Consider the following 13,540-nt stretch of genomic DNA (forward strand, 5'->3'; position numbering starts at 1 on the left):
ACATTGTTTTAGATGGCCACACAAGGAAACATCCTTTCTACATCTACAATCCCCTTAAGCATCCTTTACATCTCAATTTGACCTGCTCTTTCTAAACTCTAGAGAGTTTAGGCCTGAAGTGCTAAATCTCTTTTTACAACACAAACTCCTCATCTGTGAAATCAACTTAGTGAACGTCCTCTGAAGTGTCGCTAACACAACTGCTTCCTCAAGCATGAGGACCAAAATTGTGCACAATATTCCAGGTACTGTCTCTTGTTTTTCAGCCTATTCCTCCTTCCAATATATGATTTATAGTGTCTTTCTTTCCACAACACTAGACAAAAATGAACAAAAATCAAATTATGAAAAGTATTATTGTTACTTCAAGCTTCATTTTGCACTTGGCAGGTTTATCAGACAAGATTCAATGTACAACCTTTTTATTGTAATATCTGAACAATGTTCCAAAATATTTATATTACTGCAGAGATTAGGGACCTGCAATACTTTACTACTTTCCATTTTATAAATGAGAATTTAGAAACAAGCACATGGCCCTTTCAGGTATTGACTCCTTAGGTAAACAAATACAGTGTGATATTTATAATTTCAGACATCTGATTTCATTTTTCTCAACTCAGAACAAGTCTCAAGCTATCACTTCAATAACATTACTTTTGTGCCAACATAACACTACCCAGATCTTTATGTTATTTATAGCCATGACAAAATTCAATCCACACAATTTATACATTTTATATAATCAATTCTCTGTACCACCACAACCTTCTCCTCTCATGTCTTAATGGCATTTACCCCTCGAGTAACTTCAGTTTGTTATACCAACTACTCAGTAAAAGGAGAAACCTCAAATTAAAACAGCTGACTAGAAATTACAGCTATTTTGGGGTACTGAATGGCAACTTAAATCACCAAATCAGCACAAAGAAAATGTAGGGTGGTTAGTGAGCTGGACGCAATAAAAGCTTTAAAACCCTGGTGTACAATGCCCACACATGGAACAGGTTACAAGCTTTTTGAATTTGAAATTTAAGGGCCTACTGACAATACTGACCCTCCCAATCCTGCAAGAAGCACTACACTCAGGCAAAACTTGAATGGGCAACATATTAGACTTTAATTAACAAAAGTTGCTTTTATTTTCATCACGAAGGGAATACTGCATTCTGTAGGTGTTTCTTTTATACTTGAAGGTTTTTTAAAAATAATCTAGCTGACATCAAAAAGTGAAAATTGAAAATTAATGAAAAATAGTCCAATAATAGAATCAGATCAGCTACAGTTTGCGAGCAATTACTGCAAAATTCAATTTAAGCTTTCAGTTTAGAAACATTTACACCACTTTACAAGATTTCAGAGCAGACTTCCATACAGGAGTATAGTTTGGCTGATTTTCCCCTTTGTGTCAATACAAAAAGATCGAATGAAAAAAAAGTGCAGAGGCCGAGGTTCAAGTTCTACCAGTTTCAGAAGTGTGTAATAACATCTGGGAACGGGTTGATCAGAACATGCCTAACTACCAGTCCAAACTCAGAAGCTCACCCAGATACCTAATACAGTACTCAGAATTACCCAGGTCAGTTCAACTCTAAGCACCTAAAATACGTAGGATAGATCAAAACTGAAGTGATGCTGGCTCTTGCCATGTCCATAAGAGTGGATACCTTTCAGAATCAATTGCCTGAAGCACAAGTTCTACAAGTTTTTGTTTTAAAAGGCACTCACCAAAGTTCCAAAATCCTTTTTCTAGCGCCCAGAGGCGTCCCCAAGGTTTAGGCAATTCTTCCACTTCTGGAATGGTAGCAAGATCCTGGGTAGGGTTGGAATCCAGGATGACAGTGCCTGCTGAGGATAGGCTGCTCGATCCAGTGCCGCTGGTGGACGAGGCGGACTGGGACTGACTCTGGGACTGTGATTGGGATGTGCTGGTAACGGTCTCCTTCGACATTGTAGGCTTGAGACCAAACAAAAATGACGATAAAAATAGGAGAGTTTGAGGAGGTGGGGGGGAAAGGCGAGAATGAACACCTCTCCGCAATTCTCGGCGACGTGGTGAATTAAAACAAAAGATGTTCAACCCCAACTTTAAAAAAAAAGAGCAGTGGACATAAACTATGGGAGATTTTCGGTGAAAATGGACATTGTTTATTCTGCTGCATTAAAAAGAGTTGGTGCTAAATCTCAACCCATCGCAACTCGGTACTGAGTTTGCTTCCCATCGGCAAAACAAAAAAAACCTAACTGAATGGAATCAAACGCCAATTAGGCACATATAAAAGGTCCAGGTGTGAACAAAATGTGTAAATCCACATCAATGGCAATAGATGAAAATAATATCAGGGAAGGCTGACAAGGTCCCCAGAAAGTGTCTTTCTCCAAGAGACCAGCTCAGTCTCAACCTCTTCAGGGCAACGTGTACAATTAACCCTATCTTTCCGCAGTATCTAACACACTAACATCTTATGTCCTTTACAGATATAGAAAGAGATTTCGCTTTAAAGCTGTTTACATCCCTCCCATTCTCCCGCCCGAAACCGAGACATGCTGCAACCACGCCTTTGACTTTCACCTTTGACCTCCCTCCCAACCGCTACCCACGGCGCGAGCAAAATATCTTTATCATTCTATTATATCTTTGCGGGCAAACACAAATCACTCCGACATTATGATTCTAAACCCTCCTTGGATTCGTAACGGTTTTATTTATCTCCCGCCCCCCCAAAAAAACGTGGCTGCTAACGCAAGGAATTCTGGGGAAGGGGGTGACGGTTGGGCTTTGACGGTTATATTTTTTTTAAAAAACGAGGACGGGCGATGGTTTGGATTCGACTTTCTTCGACGTCTTTCGCTTCTGCGGTTGTTAAAAGGAGGTGGGAATAACTTTTGGAAAGGCGGAACATTGGGAAAAGTGGATTGTTTTCGGTCGCCATGGCAACCGGGGAGCCCATCGAACTTGCTGTTTCGCCTCAGAGACTCCCATTGGTCAATTGGTCACGTGAATGTCAATAATGGGAGCTACTATTGGTTAACTCGGGTGCCAATCATTACACGGGCGGGGACCGCTTCATCATCAAGGCAGGTTGAGGGGTTGGTTGGGAGGTATGGGAATGAACTGTTTCTCCCTTATCTGGCGGGTAGAAACGGGATTATAAACAACAACAACAACAATAATGTTGTTATTATAATTTTTGGAGGAAGAGTGGTTTACGCTGTCAGATATTGGAGATTGACAGGTTTTTATTTTGGTTTGAATTCTGCTCTCAGTTTGAAGGCAATGGTGCTCACCGAGAAATCTTCCAAGGAAGATGCTGATGCTGGGGCAGAGGCGGGAGAGGGAGAGACTGATAAGGTGGATAAAACAGAAGGAGTTCAGAAGGTTCGTGCAGCAGGTGTTTACCTACATCAACTCGGGGGTATCAGCAGCAAGCCCCCCAGCAGACCCCGCAACTCTTTCAGCAGGGGCAGCGTCGACTTCAAAGTAGGTTCGATGTGTTATTCTGTGCATATGTTCGCGCATGTTATAGCCTGGGCCAGCATTTGTTGCCCGTCCCTTTTTATTTTGTATTTAAGAGCCAACCGATGGAATAGAGTCACAGGTAAGGTCTCCATGTCTTATCAGAGCATAGTGCTGCTCTCCCGTTAGAGAGAGAGAGAGATGGTGTTAGAAATAAAATTCAGTAAAATTTAGACGAGACCCCCGAAACTGGGAACAAGACAATTTATTACGAAGTTGCAGGTAAGGGCTTCAATTGCATAAGCAAATTAGAACTTAGGTTAGTGTACAGTTATACCCTTTGAGCTGAGTGTGGTTATCTCTCCAGACTCCTAATTACCCAATCTCTCTTACTATTTCGCCTCTACCCATCTATGCTCCATGCCCATTGTCCCTTTCTTTCCAAGTTGGCAATTTCCCCCTTGCACCTACTGTCATAAGGCTAAACCCTTACCTCGATGTTCCCCTTTGTAACTTCTTTCATTATCCAAAGGCACATTCCATCCTTGTACATACATCTTAACAATGTATCTTTTTCATGTTTCGCTTATATGTTTCAGTAATCTTAGCTTTTTGCTGAAACTGTTGTTTTAAACATTATGGTAAAAGGAATTATTTTCTTTAATAAATGTACATTAATGTTAGTACTTAATTATCCATAATTATGCACTGAAAAGTAGAGGTACTCTTCCCTAAATACCTGCAGAGTTAACAGTTCTCTTGCTATACCCCTTTGCTGTATGCTTTTTCTATATCTGCAAAAACAACACTTTTCCCCATTTCTAACAATGGTGAGTGGTGGCATAATTGGAGGGTCACCATGCTTCGGGTGAGGAGAGAGATTGAGAAGGAGAGCCCTTCGTGGTAAGCTCAGCCAGTGTGGAAATTGAGCCCATGGTGTTGATATCACTCTGTGTTGCAAACAAACTGTCCAGCTAACTGACCCAAGTAGGCCAACTGACAAGTGTAACAATTTTATATTTTTATTTGTGGGTGTGGCTGGCTGTGCCCATCCCTCATTGCTGTAGGTATAGAGTCGCAGGTAAGCCAGACCAGGTAAAGATGATGGATTTCCTTCCCTAAAGTACATTATTTAACTAAATGTTTGTTTTTTTTTAAAAAATGGCTATCAACAGCAGTTACATGGTCAACATTTTTTTAAAAATGATTTCACATTTCACCATCTGACATGGTGGGAATTGATCCATTGTCCACAGAAATTAGCTTGGGGTTCTAAATTACCAACTCAAGTCCTTTCCTGACCTGACCCAGGGCATCTAGCCTGTCCCTCCATTAAGATCAAAGGAGAAGTCCTCCCAAATGTGGAACAATTCCCCAACCTGGAGAGGCACTTGTCATCTAAGGCAGACATTGATGCGGAGATCCACAAGTGCTGCCTTCAGCCACCTTCGGATGAGTGTCTCCAACAACCATGATATCTGTACTGATATAGAAAACTTATCAATAACTAGCATCTGTGGGCATAGGAGTGTGCTAGTTGTTCAAATATTCCAACTGATTATGTGAATCTCTTGATCAATTTAAAAACACACTAAGTAATAGAAACATAATGCAAGAGGTATACACATCACTGTTATACTTTACTTACAGCATAAATCACTTCAATAATGATGCAACCTAGCCTTAAATAAAACTTAATGGCAGCGAGCCTTCTCACTCTCAGCCTCAACTGGTTACTTGAATGTTGCGGAGATTGCGATAATGCAGTAAACTTGGGGTATTTCAATGAGGTTATTTTTTGCCAGTTTATTGAGAGTGCAAGTTCATAAGGTTTGCTTAAAACAAAGTTTGCTGTGCTAGGATCCTCAACTATAAGGCAGTCAGTGTTCAAATTTTTCTATATTGTTTAGAAATGTGGACTACATTTTTCATCCATGAAGGGTTCAGAAAAGATTACAAGGATTGCCAAGTTTGGAGGATTTGAAATATAGGCAGTGGCCAAATCGGCTGGGGCTTTTTTCCCTGGAGCGTTGGAGACTGAGGGGTGACCTTATAGAGGTTGTTATGAAGATGTGGGTGTACTGTACTTTTAAAAGCCAGTAGAACTACCTGACAGCACCAAGTGTTCTGAAAAAACAGGTTACATTTGGTTGGTCAACTGGGTTAGCTGGTTGCCTGGAGACAAAAACAGATACAAAATCGGCCAATTAGTTTAAATTAAACCATGAAAAATACCAAATTCCAGTAAACTTTGAATTTACTATGTTGACAATCTTAAAAGCCAATGACACAATCTGGTGCTTTGGGGATATATGACCAAGGAAAATTGAACAGTTGAGAAGAGAACTGCCAAATACCAGCTTGTAAAGACTGCACAAAAAATAGCTCTCTTAAGGGTACCTTTATTGATTGGTAACCTGTGAAGCAGAATCCCCAAGAAGAAGAAAAGAAGACATGAATACAGAGAAAACTGAAAGCTGCCTGGTTTTGAGATAAGAAGTTTTGTTTTGTAAATCTTAATCGGGGGTGTTATCGGACTAATATTACAGAAGGGAAGATAAAAGCTATGTTAGAGGAAGGAGTTGTAAGTAGTTGTTTACTAATTACTGATTACAGGATAAATCTGTTCTGTATTGCTGGTTTAAATTAAGCAGGAGGGTTTACCCCATGTCGTAACAGGTTGGGGGCTCATCATCGGGATTTGAACTGGTTTAGACAGATTTGAATAGATTTGGGGGTACATAAAATCCCAGCAAATTTAAACACCTGCAGGTTAGTGTCCTAGATCTTTAAGTAAAAGTTAGGAGAAACCATTTGTTTCCTTTGGTGGCTTGTGGTTGATTAAAGTAAAAGTGAGAGAAATGGCTCTTAAAATTGCTAAAGAGGTTCTGGGATTTGAAGGTGATTCTCAAATTTGCCAAGAAAGTTTAGAAGTTTTAACCAGGGTTTAACCAAGGATAAAAGTAAATCTGAAATTTTAAGGGAATTACTCAAACACTTAGGTGTGGTTCAAGGATTTTTGGATAATGCTTGGTCAGACTAAACTGGTAGGCCGAGCGAGTGAAGGTATTTGCCGCATTGTCAGAATCGTAGAATCCCTACAGTATGGAAACAGGCCATTTGACCCAACCAGTCCACACTGCAGAGTATCCCACCCAAACCCACTCCCCTACCCCATTACTCTAGATTTCCCTTAACGAACACACCTAACCTACAGCTCCATGAACACTACAGGCAATTTAGCATGGCTAATCCACCTAACCTGCACATCTTTGGATTGTGGGAGGAAACTGGAGCACCTAGAGGAAACCTATACAGAGACTGGGAGAATGTGCAAACTCCAGATGGGTCCCTGGCACTGAGGCAGCAGTGCTAACCACTGAGCCACTATGCAACTGTTTTTTTTTCTCTCCGCCTCCCCCCGCCCCCCCCCTTTCTATTCCTACAGTTCCTCTCTCCTAATCTTCCTAAAGTATCTGCAGGTATATATTGTTTACCACTGTGACTCAGTTGAGAGAGTTATTAAGGCCTCTCTCCACAAGTCAAAATGTCTTATCTGGATCTGTTTGATCCAAACTGCCTACAGACAACAATCCAGGTCTTCAGGAAATTTGTTGGGAATTCCACAATTAGAAGATATTCTGGAATGGCAACAGGAAGCAGCAGCCTTTCCCTGAGGATTGGCTGAGAGTGTAGCAGGTTTATTTACTTGAAAATCCTGCTTTATGCCACCCATTGCCCTTCTCAGAGGCGCATTTGTCTCAAAGCAAGCCACGTTCTGTCCACTGTTCTCTGACAAGAACACTGCCTCCCCCCAACACTGCGCTCCTCTCCCTATCAACCAGTCCGGGCCATATACGCATAGAGCTGCGTGCAGCCGGTTTCTGTGGAAATGCATTCAAGTGTGTTTCAGATGCCTGGGGACAAGGAAGAGGGAGTTGGGCCAAGAGGGAGGCTCAGATAGCAGAGTGTTGGAGAAAGACAGAGCAGTGCCTGACACTAACACTACGACATGTACCTTCACCACCCTGTCCCTCTCTCTGTCTCAAATACACAGACCCCAAGAAATCCAAACTTCGCAATCCTCCAGCTCAGCAGCCCAGCTCTTCCTGGAGTGATTACCTCCCTCTTCCTGGTACTCACTGTTTGGCAGGGAATCCTTCTTGCTGTTCTCGGAGGCTAGGAAGAGGTGAAGATGTTGTGTATTGAGCTGTGCCCACTCCAACTGCATTCCCCCACGGTCATGGCATCTCTCTCTGTCTCTCTGTATCTCTCTAACACACAGTATCTGCATCCAGCAATCAAGGCCTTCCTCTGCTCCACAGCAGTTTGCCCAGGCGCTCGAACTGCAAGGTCAGTGGAAAATGCCCAATCTCCCTTTGACCTCCGGCTCTGCCTGAGGCGAGTCCCTTGCAGCAAACCAACGCTTATCTGCATATTCAGATGAGATGTCAAGAGATTATGAAGAGGTTAAACAGGTTATTTTAATTGCTTATGAATACTACTAGAAGCATATATACAGTGGTTCAGAAACATAAAGAAGGAACCAGGTCAGACTTTAGTTGTTTGAAAGAATTAAGCATAATCATTTTGACCGATGGGTGCATGCTTTCAAAATAGATAGGACCTTTGAGGCTCTAAAAGAAATCCTTATGCTGGAGGAGTTTAAAAACTTCCTTCCAGAGATGGTAAGAATTCACGTGGAGGAACAGTAAATTCAGGAAGTGAGAAGGGCAGCAGCATTAGCAGATGAGTACACGTTCGTGCATAAGACCAGCTTCTGGCCAGAATTTTGTCCTGTGAGGGATAGACCATAAGACATAGGAGTGGAAGTAAGGCCGTTCGGCCCATCGAGTCCACTCTGCCATTCAATCATGGCTGCTGGGCATTTCAACTCCACTTACCCGCATTCTCCCCGTAGCCCTTAATTCCCCGAGACAACAAGAATCTATCAATCTCTGCCTTGAAGACATTTAACGTCCCGGCCTCCACTGCACTCTGCGGCAATGAATTCCACAGGCCCACCACTCTCTGGCTGATGAAATGTCTCCGCATTTCTGTTCTGAATTTACCCCCTCTAATTCTAAGGCTGTGTCCACTGGTCCTAGTCTCCTCACCTAACGGAAACAATTTCCTAGCATCCACCCTTTCCAAGCCATGTATTATCTTGTACGTCTCTATTAAGTCTCCCCTTAATCTTCTAAACTCCAATGAATACAATCCCAGGATCCTCAGCCGTTCCTCATATGTTAGGCCTACCATTTCAGGGATCATCCGTGTGAATCTCCGCTGGACACATTCCAGTGTCACTATGTCCTTCCTGAGGTGTGGGGACCAAAACTGGACACAGTACTCCAAATGGGACCCAACCAGAGCTTTATAAAGTCTCAGTAGCACAATGGTGTTTTTATATTCCAACCCTCTTGAGATAAGTGACAACATCGCATTCGCTTTCTTAATCACAGACTCAACCTGCATGTTGACCTTTAGAGAATCCTCGACTAGCACTCCCAGATCCCTTTGTACTTTGGCTTTACGAATTTTCTCACCGTTTAGAAAGTAGTCTGTGCTTTTATTCTTTTTGCCAAAGTGCAAGACCTCGCATTTGTTCACGTTGAATTCCATCAGCCATTTCCTGGACCACTCTCCCAAACTGTCTAGATCCTTCTGCAGCCTCCCCACTTCCTCAGTACTACCTACCTGTCCACCTAACTTCATATCATCTGCAAACTTCGCTAGAATGTTCTAGGTAGGATAGAATAGAATGCAGGAGAGAGAGAGAGAACCTGCACAGTTACCGCCTTTGCTGTTTGAATTCATGTATCGCTGGACATCGGAGTGCATCTGGGAAAATTAACAAATGGTGAAATTCACAACTAATCTTGGAGAAACTGTTGGGCAAAGTTCACATCACAGAATCAGGTAAGTTAATCATTGTTTTAAGTCTGTCCAAGAGAAAGGCTATATTAGTGAGTACAGTGGGTTCTTTCTTGATTATATGTTTTTGGAGAGAAGTCTCTTGATTAAGCTTAAAATATAAGCCACAGCTATTAATTTTACCTGGGGCAGTGTTTGTAGAGGAATAAGACGGTGTTATTTTCTGGGTCTGTAGATTGTGAAGGAGCAAAAATGGCCGTTGCAGTGATATGTACTACTTGTCAGATGTGGGAGTTTAAAGGTTACTGTGGATTATATCTGCTATAAATGCTGTTGGATGCGAATCTTGTCAGATCGAGTAGATCGGTTGGAGAGACAGATAGAAGCGATGAGGAATTTGCAACAGTATGTGATGGATGGCAGTTATACGAAGGGGGGAAAGTCTCAGATACAGTCACATAAATGGGTTAACTCTAGGAAGGGTAAGATGGGTAGGCAGCTAGTGCAGGAGTCTTTTGTGGTTATACCCATTTCAAATAGGTATGCTGTTTTGGAAAATGTAGAGGGTGATGGATTCTCAGGTGAACGTGGCACAGACAGCCAAGTTTCTGGTATGGAGACTGGCTCTAATGCAACGAGGGGTACGTCGGCTTCCAAGAGATCAATTGTGTTAGGGGATTCTGTAGTCCGAGGTACAGACAGACGTTTCTGTGGCTAGCAGAGAAAAAGCAGAATGGTGTGTTGTTTCCCTGGTGCCAGGATCAAGAATGTCTCCGAGAGGGTGCAGAATGTTCTCACGGGAGAGAGGAGCCAGCAGGAGGTCATGTTCCATATTGGAACCAATGACATAGGAAGGGAAAAGGTTGAGATTCTGAAGGGAGATTAGAGAGTTAGGCAGAAATTTAAAAAGGAGGTCCTCAAGCGTAGTAATATCTGGATTACTCCTGCTACGAGCTAGTGAGGGCAGGAATAGGAGGATAGAGCAGATGAATGCATGGTTGAGGAGCTAGTGTATGGGAGAAGGATCCACATTTTTGGATCATTGGAATCTTTTTTAGGGTAGAAGTGACCTGTACATGAAGGATGGATTGCACCCAAATTGGAAGGGGACTAATATACTGTCAGGGAAATTTGCTAGAACTGCTTGGGAGGATTTAAAGTAGTGGGGGGGGGAGGTAGGGTTCCAGGGAGATAGTGAGGAAAGAGATCGATTTGAGACGGGTACAGCTGAGAACAGAAGTGAGTCAAACAGTCAGGGCAGGCAGGGACCAGGTAGACTAATAAATTAAACTGCATTTATTTCAATGCAAGGGGCCTAACAGGGAAGGCAGATGAACTCAGGGCATGGTTAGGAACATGGGACTGGAATATCATAGCAATTACGGAAACATGGCTCAGGGATGGGCCAGACTGTCAGCTTAATGGTCCAGGATACAAATGCTACAGGAAGGATAGAAAGGGAGGCCAGAGAGGAGGGGGAGTGGCCTTTTTGATAAGGGATAGCATTACAACTGTGCTGAGGGGGGATATTCCCGGAACTACATCCAGGGGCGTTATTTGGATGGAACTGAGAAATAAGAAAGGGATAACCACCTTATTGGGATTGTATTGTAGACCCCCCCCCCCGCCCCACCAATAGTTCAAGGGAAATTGAGAAACAAACTTGTAAGGTGATCTCGGCTATCTGTAAGAATAGTAGGGTAGTTATGGTTGGGAATTTTAACTTTCCAAACATCGACTCGGACTTCCAATAGTGTTAAATGTTTAGATGGAGAGGAATTTCTTAAGTGTGCACAAGACAATTTTCTGATTTCAGTATGAGGATGTACCTACTAGAGAAGGTGCAAAACTTTACCTACTCTTGGGAAATAAGGCTGGGCAGGTGACTGAGATGTCAGTGCCGTGAGCACTTTGTGGACAAAAGGATAACTAGGGAGAGAATAGGGCCCCTCCAAGATCAGCAAGGCGGCCTTTGTGTGGAGCCATAGAAAATGGGGGAGATACTAAATGAATATTTTCATCAGTATTTACTGTAGAAAAGGATATGGAAGACATAGACTGTAGGCAAATAGATGGTGACATCTTGCAAAATGTCCAGATAACAGAGGAAGAAGTGCTGGAGGTCTTGAAATGTTAAAAGTGGATACATTCCCAGGACCTGATCAGGTGTACACGAGAACACTGGGAAGCTAGAGAAATGATTGCTGGGTCTCTTGCTGAGATATTTGTACAATCAATAGTCACAGGTGAGGTGCCGGAAGACTGGAGGTTGGCAAACGTGGTGCCACTGTTTAAGAAGGGCAGTAAAGACAAGCCAGGGAAATATAGACCGGTGAGCCTGATCTCGGTGGTGGGCAAGTTGTTGGAGGGAATCCTGAGGGACAGAATGTACGTGTATTTGGAAAGGCAAGGACTGATTTGGTATAGTCAACATGGCTTTGTGCATGGGAAATCATGTCTTACAAACTTGATTGAGTTTTTTGAAGAAGTAACAAACAAGATTGAGGGCAGAGCAGTAAATGTGATCTTTATGGATTTTAGTAAGGCGTTCAACAAGGTTCCCCATGGGAGACTGATTAGCAAGGTTAGATCTCATGGAATACAAGGAGAACTAGACATTTGGATACAGAACTGTCTCAAAGGTAGAAGACAGCTGGTGGTGGTGGAGGATTGTTTTTCAGACTGGAGGCCTGTGACCAGTGGAGTGCCACAAGGATCAGTGCTGTGTCCTCTACTTTTTCTCATTTACATAAATGATTTGGATGCGAGCATAAGGAGGTACAGTTAGTAAGTTTGCAGATGACACCAAAATTGGAGGTGTAGTGGACAGCAAAGAGGGTTACCTCAGATTACAACAGGATCTGGACCAGATGGGTCAATGAGCTGAGAAGTGGCAGATGGAGTTTAATTCAGATAAGTGCGAGGTGTTGCATTTTGGGAAAGCCAATCTTAGCAGGACTTATGCACTTAATGGTGAGGTCCTAGGGAGTGTTGCTGAACAAAGAGACCTTGGAGTGCAGGTTCATAGCTCCTTGAAAGTGGAGTCGCAGGTAGATAGGATAGTGAAGAAGGCGTTTGGTATGCTTTCCTTTACTGGTCAGAGTATTGAGTACAGGAATTGGGAGGTCATGTTGTGGCTGTACAGGACATTGGTTAAGCCACTGTTGGAATATTGCGTGAAATTCTGTTCTTCCTATCGGAAAAATGTTGTGAAATTTGAAAGGGTTCACAAAAGATTTATAAGGATGTTGCCAGGGTTCGAGGAATTGAGTTACAGGGAGAGGCTGAACAGGCTGGGGCTGTTTTCCCTGGAGTGTCGGAGGCTGAGGGGTTTACAAAATTGAGGGGGATGGATAGGATAAATAGGGAAAGTCTTTTCCCTGGGGTCGGGTAGTCCAGAACTAGAGGGCATAGGTTTAGGTTGAGAGGGGATAGATATAAAAGAGATCTAAGGGGCAACTTTTTCATGCAGAGAGTGGTACGTATATGGAATGAGCTGCCAGAGGATGTGGTAGAGGCTGGTACAATTGCAACATTTCAGAGGTATTTGGATGGGTATATGAATAGGAAGGATTTGGAGGGATATGGGCTGGCTGCTGGCAGGTGGGACGAGATTGGGTTGGGATATCTGGTCAGCATGGACGGGTTGGACTGAAAGGTCTGTTTCCATGCTGTACATCTCTATGACTCAAAGTTGGGAGAAAGGGAGATAGTAACTACTAAACCAAGAGTAGAGAACACTGGTAAGAATTTAGCACAGGATAATAAAGAAGCCCAAGAGGGTGGACGAGGTGAAAAGCCTCAGGTATTTTCACTTAATGGAGTGGGACACAGAAAATTCCAGTGCCAGTGATTTCACTGCCAGAAGGTGAGAGACAAAGTCACAGTGCAGGTCGTTAAAGAAAGGCACTGTGGGAAAAGATGTGGTAAAAGAAGCTAAGCAAGTGGCATTAGTGAAGGTAATAAAGGAGACTCCACGAAGAGCTGAAGAACTGTAGGAGAGTGCACAGCCTAGGCAGGGGCTTGGTACAGAGTTAGTATCTGATCTCTACAAAGAATTAGCCTCTGTGGGTAAAGTTTACTCAGAAAGAACAGGGGTAGAAGGACAAGAAGTTTATAATTTTGACAGATGCAGGATCTAACCAGTTGCTGACGGTAAGGGATGAGCAACTATGCACTCTTTCTGATCTGTTATCGGAGAGTGGT

The 13,540-nt window shown here is 42.9% G+C and overlaps 2 protein-coding genes across 6 annotated transcripts in view; one reads left to right on the forward strand and one right to left on the reverse strand.

Moving 5' to 3' along the window:
• Positions 1-2,751, reverse strand: part of chek2 (checkpoint kinase 2) — a 38,582-nt gene extending 35,831 nt beyond the window's left edge. For 2 of the 3 annotated variants that reach the window (XM_072587835.1, XM_072587834.1), the window contains exon 1: positions 1,729-2,751. In XM_072587835.1, coding sequence (XP_072443936.1) covers positions 1,729-1,951 — 223 coding nt within the window. In that variant the 5' untranslated portion in view covers positions 1,952-2,751. The remainder of the gene's footprint in view (positions 1-1,728) is intronic. The other variant, XM_072587833.1, reaches the window with a different exon arrangement.
• A 74-nt stretch (positions 2,752-2,825) lies between these two features.
• Positions 2,826-13,540, forward strand: part of LOC140488091 (uncharacterized) — a 69,563-nt gene continuing 58,848 nt past the window's right edge. Inside the window, exons 1-2 of one of the 3 annotated variants that reach the window (XM_072587831.1) lie at positions 2,826-2,873; positions 3,268-3,481. In XM_072587831.1, coding sequence (XP_072443932.1) covers positions 3,278-3,481 — 204 coding nt within the window. In that variant the 5' untranslated portion in view covers positions 2,826-2,873; positions 3,268-3,277. Of the gene's footprint in view, positions 2,874-3,066; positions 3,482-13,540 lie in introns of those variants that run through there. The other 2 variants (XM_072587830.1, XM_072587832.1) reach the window with 2 other exon arrangements.

The sequence above is a fragment of the Chiloscyllium punctatum genome, chromosome 17 (assembly GCF_047496795.1).
Source record: "Chiloscyllium punctatum isolate Juve2018m chromosome 17, sChiPun1.3, whole genome shotgun sequence".
NCBI classification, from domain to species: Eukaryota; Metazoa; Chordata; class Chondrichthyes; order Orectolobiformes; family Hemiscylliidae; genus Chiloscyllium; species Chiloscyllium punctatum.